Raw genomic sequence first — 13,500 nt, 5'->3', positions numbered from 1 at the left:
GAGGGAGTTTCTGCCTCACTCTCCCTACTTCACACCTTGGAAATACACTGAAGCAGAAGGCATGTGGCAGCTGTTCCTGTGGGCTGAGCTAAGAAAACAGCAAAAGCTGGATCTTCCATGTCTTATCCAGAGGGAGACAGTGTGAGTTTTCTGGCCACATGAATCCATGTTGGTGAGCCACTGCTGAACAGCTGCTGTACCCACACTGTGGATGCAGGGTGGACTCAATCAGAAATGGATGCACAGCACACTTGATCAGCTGCCCCAAAATCCACTGGGAGCTCTCCCTGCTCCAGCAAGTAGGCCAAATCTGGCATTCACCTGGCCAATTTAAAGCCAGCTCAGAATAACTCAGTAACCTTGTGGACAGCGCTGTAACACCCTCAGCATCTCTACACATCCCAACACTTGCATCTGACTATGCTGCTGAACGCTCCCACAGCAGGAATGAGAGTTTAGGTGCATTTGTGACAATGTGCCCTGTGCGTGACAGTGATGCACACAAGCACATGAACTACAAGAAAAAATGCCCAAGATCTTTCCACATAACCTGGCTTCCTATACCTTCACCCTGTCCTTAAAGAGAGTAATCCACAGGGCTGCTCCAGCCTTCAACAGCTTTTTCCCATTTTGTTTACAAGAACACTTCCAGATGCACTTATAGACACTCTGAGAATCCAAAGGGCCCTTCTGTGACTTTGGTAAATGACACTGAAGTACTTCCCACCCTGAACCTGATGCTCTCTTCCATCTGAGCTAGTTACCAGAAGTCAGAATGATGTAGCTTGGGACTGGGGTAATAGGAAAAAAAAAAAAGCATCACATACATGAGGCTGGAAATACCCTGAAACCCAGTGAGCTGTTTGTTTTCCTGTTGGAATCAAAGGCAGAAGAGAAAACAGCTTTAAAAATGCATCCCTTCTGAGCTAACAACAAACCTGGTAACATCCCAGCACAGAAGCACCTCACAAAGAGCTAAAAGCAGCAGCACGGAAAGGCAGCAGAATAATAATTCTAACACATGACAAGAGGCACACGTGAGGAACACATTCCCTTCAGGAGAGATGGTCTAATTACTGCAGATGATACCCCAGAGGTTCATCCATCAGCGACAGAGACACGGGGCTGACCCCACCTCTGCAGCCTCTGCCCCTGCCCTCCCTGGACCTGCAGCATCAGATGTGCCTGGGACTCGGGGCATGAGGACAGACAAGGGCACTGGGCAGCTGCATCTACTGCAATTTAAACACCTAAAACACAGTGCATTTCAAATTCAAATTGCAACGCAAGAGCTATCCCCAAGAACTGCCCACTGGGGGTCTGAGACTGGAAGCTCCTACAGACAATAGTCTTTTTAAATGTTTGCCAAATGTTTCATGCTTATGCATCTGTTAGAGCATCCACTAACAGGAGTGACAGAACTGTCACTTACCTGCAACATGCAGTGAGCTCTTCACTCTATAAACCACCCCATCTGTACTTCTCACCATCACATTTTTAAGGCTATATAGCACCATAATCCACTATGAGATGCTGGAACAAACATTCTCAGCAGTAATGAAGTGCCATTGTTTGAGCGATGGGAAAACAGACAAGCTCCTTTCTGATCATTTCCGTTTCATAACAGAGAAAAATGGTTTCTTTTGTGCACTTTCTTTAAAACAGGGCTCTGTCCTTTTGTGGGTATGAAGCTTCCAGCACTTGTGACCTTTGGGAAAAGCTCTGCTCTTTCAGTCTCATCTGAGGGAGGATCCTGACCTCCAGACTGACCATGTATGTGCAGTTGGGACACACCAGGTTTGCTCCACACAGACCTTCAGTTCTCTTTCATTTTTCTCCTCTAACAAGTTGTTTTGAGGCCATGAGAGAGTCACAGCTGTAACTTCTCCTGAGCTTGTCAGCGTAAGTTGATTCTGCCTGATCCCTCACAGTGATGGGCTAAGCTTCATTGATATCCTTACCTTGATTTTCAGAGTTTGAGAGTATGTCTGGAGGTGCTGATTTTTGGGGTTGCTGTACTCAAAGTCTCACTCAGGTGTGTGAAAGGAAGACAGACTGTACTGGAGTGCCACAGATTCTATGAAATGTATTTAGCTCAGTGAAAGATGTATTCTGCTTTCATGGAGTATTGAATGTAGCTGTGATTAATGGGGCACATATACACTGATAAACAATATTAATTTGTTTTAAGTCAGGTCTGAAAAGATTTCAACCACTTGCTTCCCTGCAGCTATGAAAGTTATTTCCTGCTGTCTGTACTACCTCAAGGGCTAAACCAGCCTGAAAGGAAGGAAATATTTCCTTTCACTCTCTCGCCAGCACCAGTCTATGAAGGCCATTGTACTGATATTTCACTCATCATGAGTAAGTGATATGAATTGTTATTATTTAGCCTTACCACCCACCCTCTACCACACTGCCACAGGATTGCCACCACACATCCACTCTCTCCTGCATCAACCCAGCTTTTTTCACTTTCCACATAGCCACTCCATCGAGCATGCTGTCTGCAATGCCTCCATCTGCTTCTGCACTCAGTTTCTCTGGCAACACAAGGAACCAGAACACACAAATGCATGCCCAGGACCAGAAGCCAGCAGCCTACCTGCAACTTCTTGTGGGGACTGAAAAGCCCCAACTCCTTCCAGATTCCCGGAGACGGAGCCGCCTCCTTTGAGCACCCGCACGAGCTCCCGCAGCCTCTCACACTCCTCCTGCAGCTGCTGCTGCTCCTCCTTGCGCTGCTGCTTGGCCAAACTCAGCGGGTTCATGCTGAAATGGAGCACTTTGGTCCTGCTGGGGTCGTAGTCACCCTGGGTGGCAGAAAAAAAACCAAACAAAAGCACACTGAGTAACCAATCCAACCTCCAAGATCACCCAGCCTGTACCACTCTGTGAAATTAAAAAAATGTTTCAGCAGAAATGAGGTGACATTTATGCAGTGACAAGGTTTTATTACAATAGTTGAAGGCAGCCAAACCCAGTGTTGTTTCTCCTGCACTTGCTATTCCATTTTTAAAAAAATCCTGAAACAAGGGTTGAAACAAAGCAAAGAAACAACAAACAAACAAAAAATAACCAAACCAGAAAAACCCACTGAAACACCCACTTAACAGAACTCATTCCCTGGCTGATACTTCCACAGTCAGATTTAACTCCAGAAATGAAGTTTTATAGTCGTATTTAAAATCTCTTGATAGCAGGAGATTATAATGAACACCCAAACACACCCTTAAACTACATCAGGACACCCAGTGCCAGCCTGATTTATTACTCATATGAGCCAGCAACATCCATGGCATCCAAAGGTGGAGTCATTAGCAAGTTGTATCAGCTCATCCCAAGCAAGGGAACAGATATTCCATTCATTTTTTTTCTCAAAGGAGAGTTGTATTTACAGCAGCTTAAATAGTCAGTCAAGCCCTAAGATGGAAAATTAATATTCTTTCAAAGAGAGAGGAAAACACTGATGTTTCATTTGTGATTTCAGAGAGACAATTTTCATATAAACTACAGGAAGCCTCACAACCATAAATGCAGTAAAACATGTGCTAATGCTGGCTGCCACGGCACTCTGCCCAGCTGAAACCCTATAGCAGTGCCTGCATAAAAAGCTATTTCATATGGTAATATTTTTCCTTCAATTAAATCTTGGGACTTAAAGTGATTTTGTAAACATTAATTAACCCTCAAGAGCAGCATGAGGTAGGTATTATCCCAATTTTATCATTTCATTTCCATTAAAGACGTGATAGAACTTTATGTGGAGTTTTTTTCCATGCAAACCAGAGCAGGGACTGAGCAACTTCATCCTGCATTGCTGGTCATTGCTGGTATGAAACCCCAGAAGATCCCACTCCCAAACATCTTTTATTGAAAATACTCTCTATTCTTATAATGTGAAGCTCTTCATCAGGCAGTGAACTGTTGAAACTCACTGCTCCAGAGCCTGGAAACAGACACACAAAAGCATCAAAAATGGGTTTGACAAATTCAAGGACAACAGCTCCCTAACTAGGCCATGCCAGGGCAGGACATGTGAGCCTCTTCCAGCACCTCTGGTTGCTGGAAGAGTGCTGGAGAGCATGGACAAATCTGTGGGCTTTCACAAAATAGTAGCTTCTATCATTGTGGTCCAAGATGCTCTTCTGGGATTTTCATCCCAGAGATAAAAAAAAAGAAGAGGGGTGTGGTGGGTTCCTCATAACTTCTCTGAGAAACCAGTTTGACCACAGCTGTGCATCTGGTTAGGAGAGAGTCACTGTTCCACAGTGTAAGAGCAAGAAAGGAGATCACATGTGAATGTCCCTCCCAGGCCAAGAAGGGGTGGGAGGAACTCCCAGAGCTCTTCCCTGGTCCAAGAGCTCACTCCAGGGAACTGGGAAGAGTCAGGCATGGAAACATCAGGTCCCCTTCCCCACAGTCAGGACGATGTGGTCTCCCAACCCTTGGCCACACACTGAGCAGGTGATGCACGTTCTCCTACTGCCCAAGCCCCACTTCAGGGACCTCAGGAACAGCTGGGAGGGCAGCACTGCCCTGCAGCCCCACAGCAACAGGGCTTTGTGACCTCATTTCCATAGCCAGGCTGAGACAAATCTCCCTTAATTGCCAATCAGGCAACTCAGGCCAAAAGAAGAATCCCACCACCAGCCCTGATCGAGAGAAATTCAGGTAAGACCTGAAGGACACAAGCAGCATCTTGGAGATGTCAAACAGAGGGAAAAGGAAGAAAGCTGCAACACCAGCTCATTAGATGTATTTTGCCCAGCACAGACTGGCATTTACAAACCTGCTTTTACACTCAGCTCGTTACCTTCTCCTGCTATTTGCACTTCAGGACTCCTCCAGACAGGTCAGGGCACTCTTCACTCTTGTGTTTGTCTTTCAAGGGAAGAGATTCAACTCTAAAGTTTGCTACAGGGCTTACTCTGGTTGGTAGGAGGATGCTCCAGTGCCTGCTGTGGATCCCAGTTTTCCTTGGGCAGCTGCTGGTGCTTCTGACCAGCTGGGAAGGGCACTGTCTCCCTTGCCAAGGTCAAGCAGAGCTCACAGCTCCTCATCCTGGCTGCCAGCACCATTCCAGCTGCAGTGCAGGGATCACCATTGCTGCAGACACAGCAGCAGGATCCCTGTGTGAGGAAAGCCTTGCACACCTGGAGACTGCTGCTACCTCCCTGCTAGGGCTGCTGTTAAACCACACTGCACCAATCTTTGTATTCTTCTGGTTATTTACTCTTTTCCCTCATCTATCTGGCCTTTCTATAAAGCCCTTCCATGAAGCTGCAGTGCTTTGACTCCCACACATCCTTTAGACTGTTTATCCTCTCCTTTCATAACATGCCCTCCTTGAAAAATCTTGCTCTAAAACTCATCACCGGGACTCAGCCTTATTTTCAGAGTTCACCAGCTCTCCTCAGCAGATCAGTCTGAAGCTTCCCTGAGACAAGAGAATCTTTTAAAAGCCTACAGTGCAATGAAAGCAGTGGCAGAATCAATCTCATTTAAAATTTCTGGGAGATCACTAACATATTTGCTATGCTACTCACATTTTTGGGCTAGGGGCAGTAGCTTTCTCTTTCTTCCACACAGCACACATCAAACCAGTAAATTTCTCCCCACAGCCAAAATATTAGTGCAGCTGGTTTATATCATAGCAATGCCTAAAAGAAACCAAGTGAGACAGGGACCCCAGCATGCCAGGTCCTGTCCAAACCCCAGATGGAACTACCCAAAAATCAGACACCAAAGCCTGAAGGAGCAGTATGTGAGAGGAGTGCAGGTATGGAAAGATGTAGTCTCTGGTTCCAGGTTCCTCAGCAGCATGGCAGAAAAGAAAACATCTTCAGAGCTGCTCCTCCTCACCATCAGACCATGCTGCCACCTCACAGTCGTACCAAGCAGGCTCCAGGAAATTTACTGGCACTCTCTGGAGTTTCAAATAAATGCAGGAAGCTTTCCATGGAAAAAGTGCACACAGTCAGTGTCTGATGAAAGGAATGGGTCTCATGTGTAGGTAATATAGAAAGTCAAACAGTATCACAGCTTGAGACATTTGGAATGTTTTTCCCAAATTTCTGAAGGTTGAGGGTGACTTTGGGTTGTGAAAATGAGGGGTTTAGGGTTGGCTCTATGAAGACCCATGGCTGGAAACTGCTAAATATGAGAGACAGCAAAGCAGAATTAAAATCTCACTAGCATTTGATGGGCATGAAACCCTAATACTGGTAGGAAACCAGGGATTGAAGAAAGCAAACAACATCCTCCTGGAATCCCTTTCGTTCTGGAAAATGTAAATTGCTGTTTTTCTCTGTCAACTGCACTTCCACCTACAATAAATAAGTCTTACTAATCATAATTTTGCCCTTTCAGTTGTGCAGCAGAAGCCCGAAGAATTGTTTCAGGCACTGTGAGAGAAGACCTAAAACAGATTTTCCCATTTAGAAAATAATTTCTAATCTTGGGTGACTGAAGAGGAAGACCAAACAGTGGCATTTGAAAGGCAGGCACAGAAGAGACAGCCACGTTCCTTCAACAGGAGCTGGGACTCCCCAAACAGCTGCCCAGGCACAGCTCCAGATGCTGCTTCTGTGCTGAACCAACACATGCAAGGAGGTTTTGCTTAGCAGAGTTAAAAAGCATCTTGTAACAAACAGTAATGTATCCCTGGTTTCCCCAAGAAGCGTGAAAATCGTGCTGCAGGTTTGGAAACTTGGCCTGAATGTGAGGTTTGACCAAATCCACTTAAGCTCATGGTGCCTTTAGCTGGAAATGTGGGACATTTGGGCAATGCAATCAATGTGTGACCCACAGAGCTCTGTTGGAAAAGCCATCCCATCCCTGGCTCATTCAGCAGGAGCTTGGTAGCTTGTTTTGCTCATCAGCACATCATGGCCAATGTCTCAGAGAGCAAAGATTATACATTACTGCCAGTTTCTCAGCAGCATCCCCTCTTTATCCATTTTCCAATACCTTAAAAACATTAAAATACCAGAAATTTTACCTTAAAAAACAGAAATTGTAGAGATTCTGAAGAGTAAATGACTTGGACGAGAGAGAACTGCTGGCATTCATTGATTCTTCTTTTCAGGAATAACACTGAACAAGTAATTCAGATTTGTCAGAAAAATGTACACAGAGCTTCAATTTAGGAGGAAGCAATAAATATCTTGATTGATTGTAACCAAACCTAGCTGGCACTTAAAGTGAATTACTCATTCCTGGAAAGCAAGAAGTTAACTAGCTGATTTGGTGCTTAAGGCACCAAAACCTTTGTGGTTTTTTGGCTCTCAGAAGGGCACTGGACATTTTAGAGAGATTATTTGTTGATTTCACATGTTAATACACTCCACAATTTGTGAAATAATGTTGTTTTGATCCATTATCCTCAGCCTTACAGACATATGCCCCAGGGTTTCCACAAGGGAAACTCTCTCATGAACCACCCCATTGCTGCTGTCCCATCTGCAGAGTCACTGTGTGAGACAAACACTGCAGATGCCACACACAAATATTGGTTTAATGCAGCATGTTCCAGGCACACTCTGGCAGAATTATTTAGTAAGACTCTGGCTATCAGTAAACTTTCTAACAAAAGACTTATGAAAAAAGAATTTGCAACAGGGCCAATTTGTCATCTAGAACTGAGGTACAAGCTCCAGTCAGATGCTGCTGCCTCCCCTCTCACTTCCATCTTCCAACTTGAAAAAAAACCACCCCAGGGAGATAATTGTGCTGATGCTATGTGTCATTTTTTAAAACTATGTTATCACCAAAGAGTCAGCATGTTGGTCTACGTGTTGAAATTACAGCTCAAAAACTTCCTAAGTAATCTGCCCATTAGGGAAGAATCAGTCAAGTGCCAAAGCAATGAATGAAGACAGGACTGCTTTAATCTCTGAAAAACAGAAACTTTTCCTTTAGAAGAGGAGTTGTTTAGAAGAACAATGAAAGCTGCCAGTGACAGCACCTTGAAAAGGGATGAACTTATTTTGGCATTTCTCCTCCTGGTTGTTTGAAAACTGCACAGTCCCAATTCAGCGATGTCTTTCTCTGGGAGCTGTAAAAGCTTTTCTCTCTACTCTGCTCACTTTCACAGGCACACAGGTAAGAATAAAGTGCTTAAAACCATGTGGACCACTTTACATTTGATGAAACATTCAGTGCTTAACAACTCCATTTAAGGTTCTGTTCATCTGCTGCAGGTATTTCTGATCAGAAGGCAGAGCTGCTAGCAAAGGGAATAGTTTCCATTGGTGTGAATATGTTTATCTAACATCACTAATGAAATTAAAGAAGTCCATACATCCCAAAAAAAGGCACCGACTGTCAGGATACAATGTCAGCAGGCACTGTGAAGGATTTTCAGCTGGCTTCACATCCTCACAAGCTCCTTCTGTTTAATGCTTTGGCAAGCAAAATAATCAAAATCCATAGATGGGGCTGACACGCACTTAAGTACCTCATTTTTTCAGTCTTGGTATCTATCAGCCTTAAAAGATTGTGATTTCTGAGCAGCACAATAAATTCTGGTGGAGCATATGGACAGCTGAGCTTAATCACTGCTGGCTGGCAATACAACAGCTTGTGCTTGGCCCTGCTGAGAAAAGGCTGGTGATTGGAAGCTCTTCAAGGAAAGGACCATTTCCTCCTCATGCAACTCTCGAGCCACCCAAACACTGCTGCCTCCTGAGCTACAGAATTTCTTCCCATGCTGACTTCTTCAGAGAGAAATCTCCAAGGTTTCTGGGCTGGGATGGGTTATTCAGTACTGGAGAACTTAAATAGAAATTATTTAAGGAGCTTAGTAGATTATATCAGCTTTAAATGGGTCAGTAGTTACCTTGGAAGAATTGTTGAAATAAAGACTGGATCTAGTTGTAGGAGACAGATGGGGAAGTTTCTTATGTACAGATATAAAGCAGCAGCTGGGGGGGTGGTGGAAGAAATGTGTTTGAAAAGCATCCAACTAGCCAGGGAATGCTCTTGCTTCCATTTACTACCTCTTGTAGGCAAAAGAGTAACTTAAATTGTAAACACCAACACACAGCAGGTAATGGGGTACATGCAGGTAGTCAATGTCCAAAACTGAACTTTTGAACTCTTGAGCAGAGGATGGCACTTCACTGCTGGCACAGCCTGGGGGTACACTCTGGTAAATCCTGGACAAAAACAGAGGTGGCACATCTTGAATCCCCCAAAGACAGGACAAAATGTGACAAAATGTTACTCAAGGTTTCTGGCTGGTCTTTCGCTGTGTTGGGCTCCAGCTACGGAATTCTTGCAAAATCCAGGTTTCTGATGCTTTTGGGAACCTACAGGTTTATTCTTGGCATTCAGTGCCTCCTCCTGACTATGGATCCTTTACACAGCTCAAGTATGCCTTTCCCAAGGCTTGAGGTTTCTGGAATGACTGTCTGGCTTCACTGCAAACATGTGGTATTTGTGGGTAAACACAGCCACACAGGCTTTGCACACAACTAATGAACACCCCGTTGCTTCCACTGAATTATGAAAGCAGACAAGTCACATACCATTAGAAGTCGTCTTTGAATGTGTTTATCTTCAGCTTACAGTTAATGGCTCAGCATTTATGTCAAGAATTGTCTGCTGTTAGTCCTGCATCAATACCCATCAGAAATTTCACTCAAAGATGGAGAAGAAAACAACAGTGGGAAGGCAAAATTGGAATTTATCACCTGAAAGGCACATGCAAGGTCCCCGACAACTACAGCTCCTGCTGTAGTAGCTTATTAACTAGTCTGTTTGGCTATTCAGGTGAGCAGCTTCTGCTGATCTTCCTAAATTTTAACTTTAACAGCTTAAAAAACAAAAAATTGGTTACTCAACTCTCTCATACAAAAGGCTATTGGAGGCATTTCTGTACCCAGTACAAGGCAGCCTCAGAAAGCTTAATCCTACCTCAGGAAATGCCATTTTAATGGAAATTCTGTTTCTTGGTTTTGTTCTTTTTGTTTCTTTGCTCAGGCTTGTTAAAGTGATTAGAGTAATACCCAAAGTAAACTGCATCCCAAAGAATTCCCTCTGAACCCAGTGCACAAAGCACAGCACGCTCACCAGCCCCAGCTCCCTCTGTCACACAAGATAACCACACCAAGGGATCTTTAAAGCCTGTGGAACAGGAGCTGTATTAACAAAAATGGATTGCAAAGATGAGACAAAGCTAACTAACAAATAAGCAACAACCACCACCTGCTCCTTGTAGCTTTGCCAGCATGTGCATGCTTGATATCAGAAACAGTTGTGGGGGAAAGAAATGAAAAACAGAAGGTGCTGGATGTTGGGAAAAGGCTCATTTGTTCCCACAAGGTCTCATGGCGCTCCCCTACCCTTTTTCTCTCTCCATGTTGGTTTTTTTTTTTTTTGTGCACATCTGCACACACACAGCACTGAAACCTGGCAGCAGAAATTCACTTGGGCAACCTTTCCATCGTTATCTTAGCCAGTTCTTAGTGCAACACCTGCTACTTCTTCCACAAAACAGGAAGATCTTTCTCCTTGCCCAAGTGATGCTACCTCTTGTCCATACACCTTGATTCAGGCAACCTTTCACCTCTGGCCTCCTGAACACCCACGTCAGGCATTTCCAGGACAGTGAAGGCACTCTGTGTTAGCCTGAGTTATGCCTCTTCACCCCAGTAACTCCTCCACCAGCACAAGATTCCACATCCTTGCTCTCAGGAGCAATGAGTAATCCCACATCACCTTCCCCACTCCATTAGCAATGCCACCTGGAACAGCTGCTCCTCCCACAAAGGCTTCTACAGGGTTTTTCTCTTCCTTCCTGAGCAGATCTTCCACACTATCCACACTCATTGATATTCCTCCCGATGGCCTCTTTCACCGCAGCATCTACAGCAAATTAGCAATGAGACAGGGAGGTGGTTGCAGTTAGGCTGTATCACAGACAAAAAAGCTCTAATCACCCTGTTCTAACACCACACCATATCTTTGAGTACAACATGTAACACATTTTCGACACTGCTACAATGGGAGTAATAAAATAAAATGGCTTAGCAGTGGTGTGGAAGCCCTTCAGGTACAGTTTTAAAAGGAGATCTGTTTTCTATCTCTCTTTCAAATGTGTTCTTCCCTGGAGGATGCAAGACTGTAATTTGCATTGAGTGAGGCATTCAGATGAGGTCTGGGATGCAAACAAACGTGACAAGAAGGTTAAGAGTCAGGACAGAGAGACATGGAATGGCATGAAGCTGGGATAATCTAAAAGAAAAAATGCATCCAAATGTTCACTGTCCTTTTCAATTGCTGTTCTTCCTTTTATTGAAATGGAAGAAAATCATAGTCTGCTCTAGGATAGTTTGTTACCACCTAGAGACTTGAATTCCAGGGTTTCTACACTAGCTTTTCCAAGTCAAGGATTTCTGTCTTTCCCGAGAACAAAGTCCAGAAAAAGTTGCTATTATTTACAGTCTAGTAGCGTGCAAAGGAGACCTGTGCTGGTTCAAAAACCTCTGATAAAGACACTGAAAATAAAAAGCACACAGGTTCTGAAAACAGCCCCAAAGAGCTTATAGTGTGAGTTATAAAAATTCCTCTTCAGAGATAAGTCTTAACTTTATATGGTGAGAAATGCTGGCTCTCACAGATCTGAATTTCAAAAAAAAACATTCTATCAACTTTCCCATACAAATGAAGTACCTTTGGTTGAGACTATTGTTGAGAGGTGTCAGACCAAACCTAGGTTTTCAAGAGTACACACAGTTTCCCAAAAAGTTTAACTATTTCTTTGCTGCTGTCTTTTTTATTCTGCAACATGCACATACAGTTACTGTCCAGTAGACCAGAAAGACAGGAGATATTTGAAGTGAGGTTTTTTTTGTAATATTCACTCCAGTCCAGATATTCAGCCACTCAAAGCTTTCCTTCCTGACAATGCTCTATAAGTCTTGCTTTAATGCCTCCATAATTCCATGTTTCTTGGTAGAGCTCTACTTTAGAATTAATTCAGATGGGACTTCAGAGAGAGATCCCAGAGGAGAAAAGCAACATAAATTGGCTGTGCTGGACCAGGACCCTCAGTGTCCAGACAGGAAGGGAAAAGTCAGAATAAAGTATGACAGCAGAGGTCCTGCTTTCAAGACTTTATAAAGCAAAGTGAAACTGTAATGTAATAGGATTTTCCAGTTAATGGATCTCATTAGCAAAAAGCAAAACCTCTACGGGTATTTTTTTAGATATTATCTGGTATAAAAAGAAAGATGCATAATTAAAAATTATGTAAAAGCCTTCATGGAAGCATCAAAGTTCATCTGAGCATATAAAAGCCTGGAAAAACAAGTGACAAGTAGTCAGTAGCTGTCAATCACATTGTGCTTGTACAGCAAACACGTGGCAGAGGCTGGATGCCGAGGTCAACCACAACAGCAATGCTGAATCTCCTAAAGGCTTTAAGTGCACCAGGACATTTTGATCCTGTAATTTAATGCATATAAAAGTACTATAATATGTCCTTGCATGTCTAATTCCAACCTGGCAGGGTACAAAGCAAACCCACTGCGTCTGAGTGAATGAAGGAGCACCCTCAGCCCTGGCTGCCCCCCTGAGCTCACCCACCACCATGACCAGATTCCTGCCTCCAGCTGGAAGCATTTCCACTCAAAGAACAAGTCAAGTTCCTTTTCCCATCACACAGAAACCGTGACAGACACAAGTGCTTTGGAGGACTCATTTCTGACAGTCTCCTTGAGCAGCTGGGCAGTGTCAGAGTGGGATTTACAGCAAATGTGTTGGAGGTTAAACAAGCTCCAGTGCAGCCTCTCCCTGCGAGGGGTTATTGCCTCCCACACACCTTCTGCTGTGGCCAAGCAGATGGGGAAAGGCAAGAAAACAAAACCTGTCCCTGCAACACACCGAGGGGAAGAGCAGCTACAGCAGAACTGCCGAATTTTATTCATTTTGTCGCTGTCACTTCACACTGATGTGGTGGTTGTCTTGCCCCTGGGGAAAGCTCATCTTCCCCCATATCACCTCAAAGTCCAACCAGGTAGAAATTCCTCTAGTAATGGAGAACTGCAAAGATGGAAAAGTGAGAAAGCTTCCAACACCTCAGAAAAACATGTGTCTGTGTACATACCATCCTTTTATCCATGCAGTCACCTACATTATTCACCATGAGGAGTCCCTGCAGGCTTCCTTAGTTGTGTTGAGCAGACAGAACCCTCTTCTGTTTGCTCTGCTCTTTCTCAAGTAAGAGGCCTGAGTGTCTAAAACATCCAAATATCGATTCAGATGGTACATTCTCTTCTATCTCCTCAGGGCAAATAGACAAATGTTTGGTTTTCCCTCCCTTTTCACCATTTGATCAGGTTAATTCTTTTTTAAATTTAAGCAAGTTGTAAGATCCCTGATGTAAAGAGCTCTTTTCCCCTCCTCTAGGAGCATGAAAAAGCTCTCCTCCATCTCCTTCCTGCTCCCCACCTTGTGATGATTACCTTTTTGCCCCAGGCTGCCTCACCCAAC

The 13,500-nt window shown here is 44.1% G+C and overlaps 1 protein-coding gene across 7 annotated transcripts in view; it reads right to left on the bottom strand.

Moving 5' to 3' along the window:
* The window catches only part of MAD1L1 (mitotic arrest deficient 1 like 1), a 347,152-nt gene that overhangs the window by 118,649 nt on the left and 215,003 nt on the right, over positions 1-13,500 (bottom strand). For all 7 annotated transcript variants that reach the window (XR_014958379.1, XR_014958378.1, XM_021539694.3 and 4 more), the window contains exon 16: positions 2,606-2,813. Coding sequence is in view for 5 of the 7 variants with exons in the window: in XM_021539694.3 (XP_021395369.2) it covers positions 2,606-2,813 (208 nt within the window). In the remaining 2 variants the exon portion in view is untranslated. The remainder of the gene's footprint in view (positions 1-2,605; positions 2,814-13,500) is intronic.

The sequence above is a fragment of the Lonchura striata genome, chromosome 14 (genome assembly GCF_050655825.1).
Source record: "Lonchura striata isolate lonStrDom1 chromosome 14, ASM5065582v1, whole genome shotgun sequence".
Classification (NCBI taxonomy): domain Eukaryota; kingdom Metazoa; phylum Chordata; class Aves; order Passeriformes; family Estrildidae; genus Lonchura; species Lonchura striata.
Note: the sequence above shows the minus strand (reverse complement) of the source record. Positions and strands in the feature narration are given on the sequence as shown.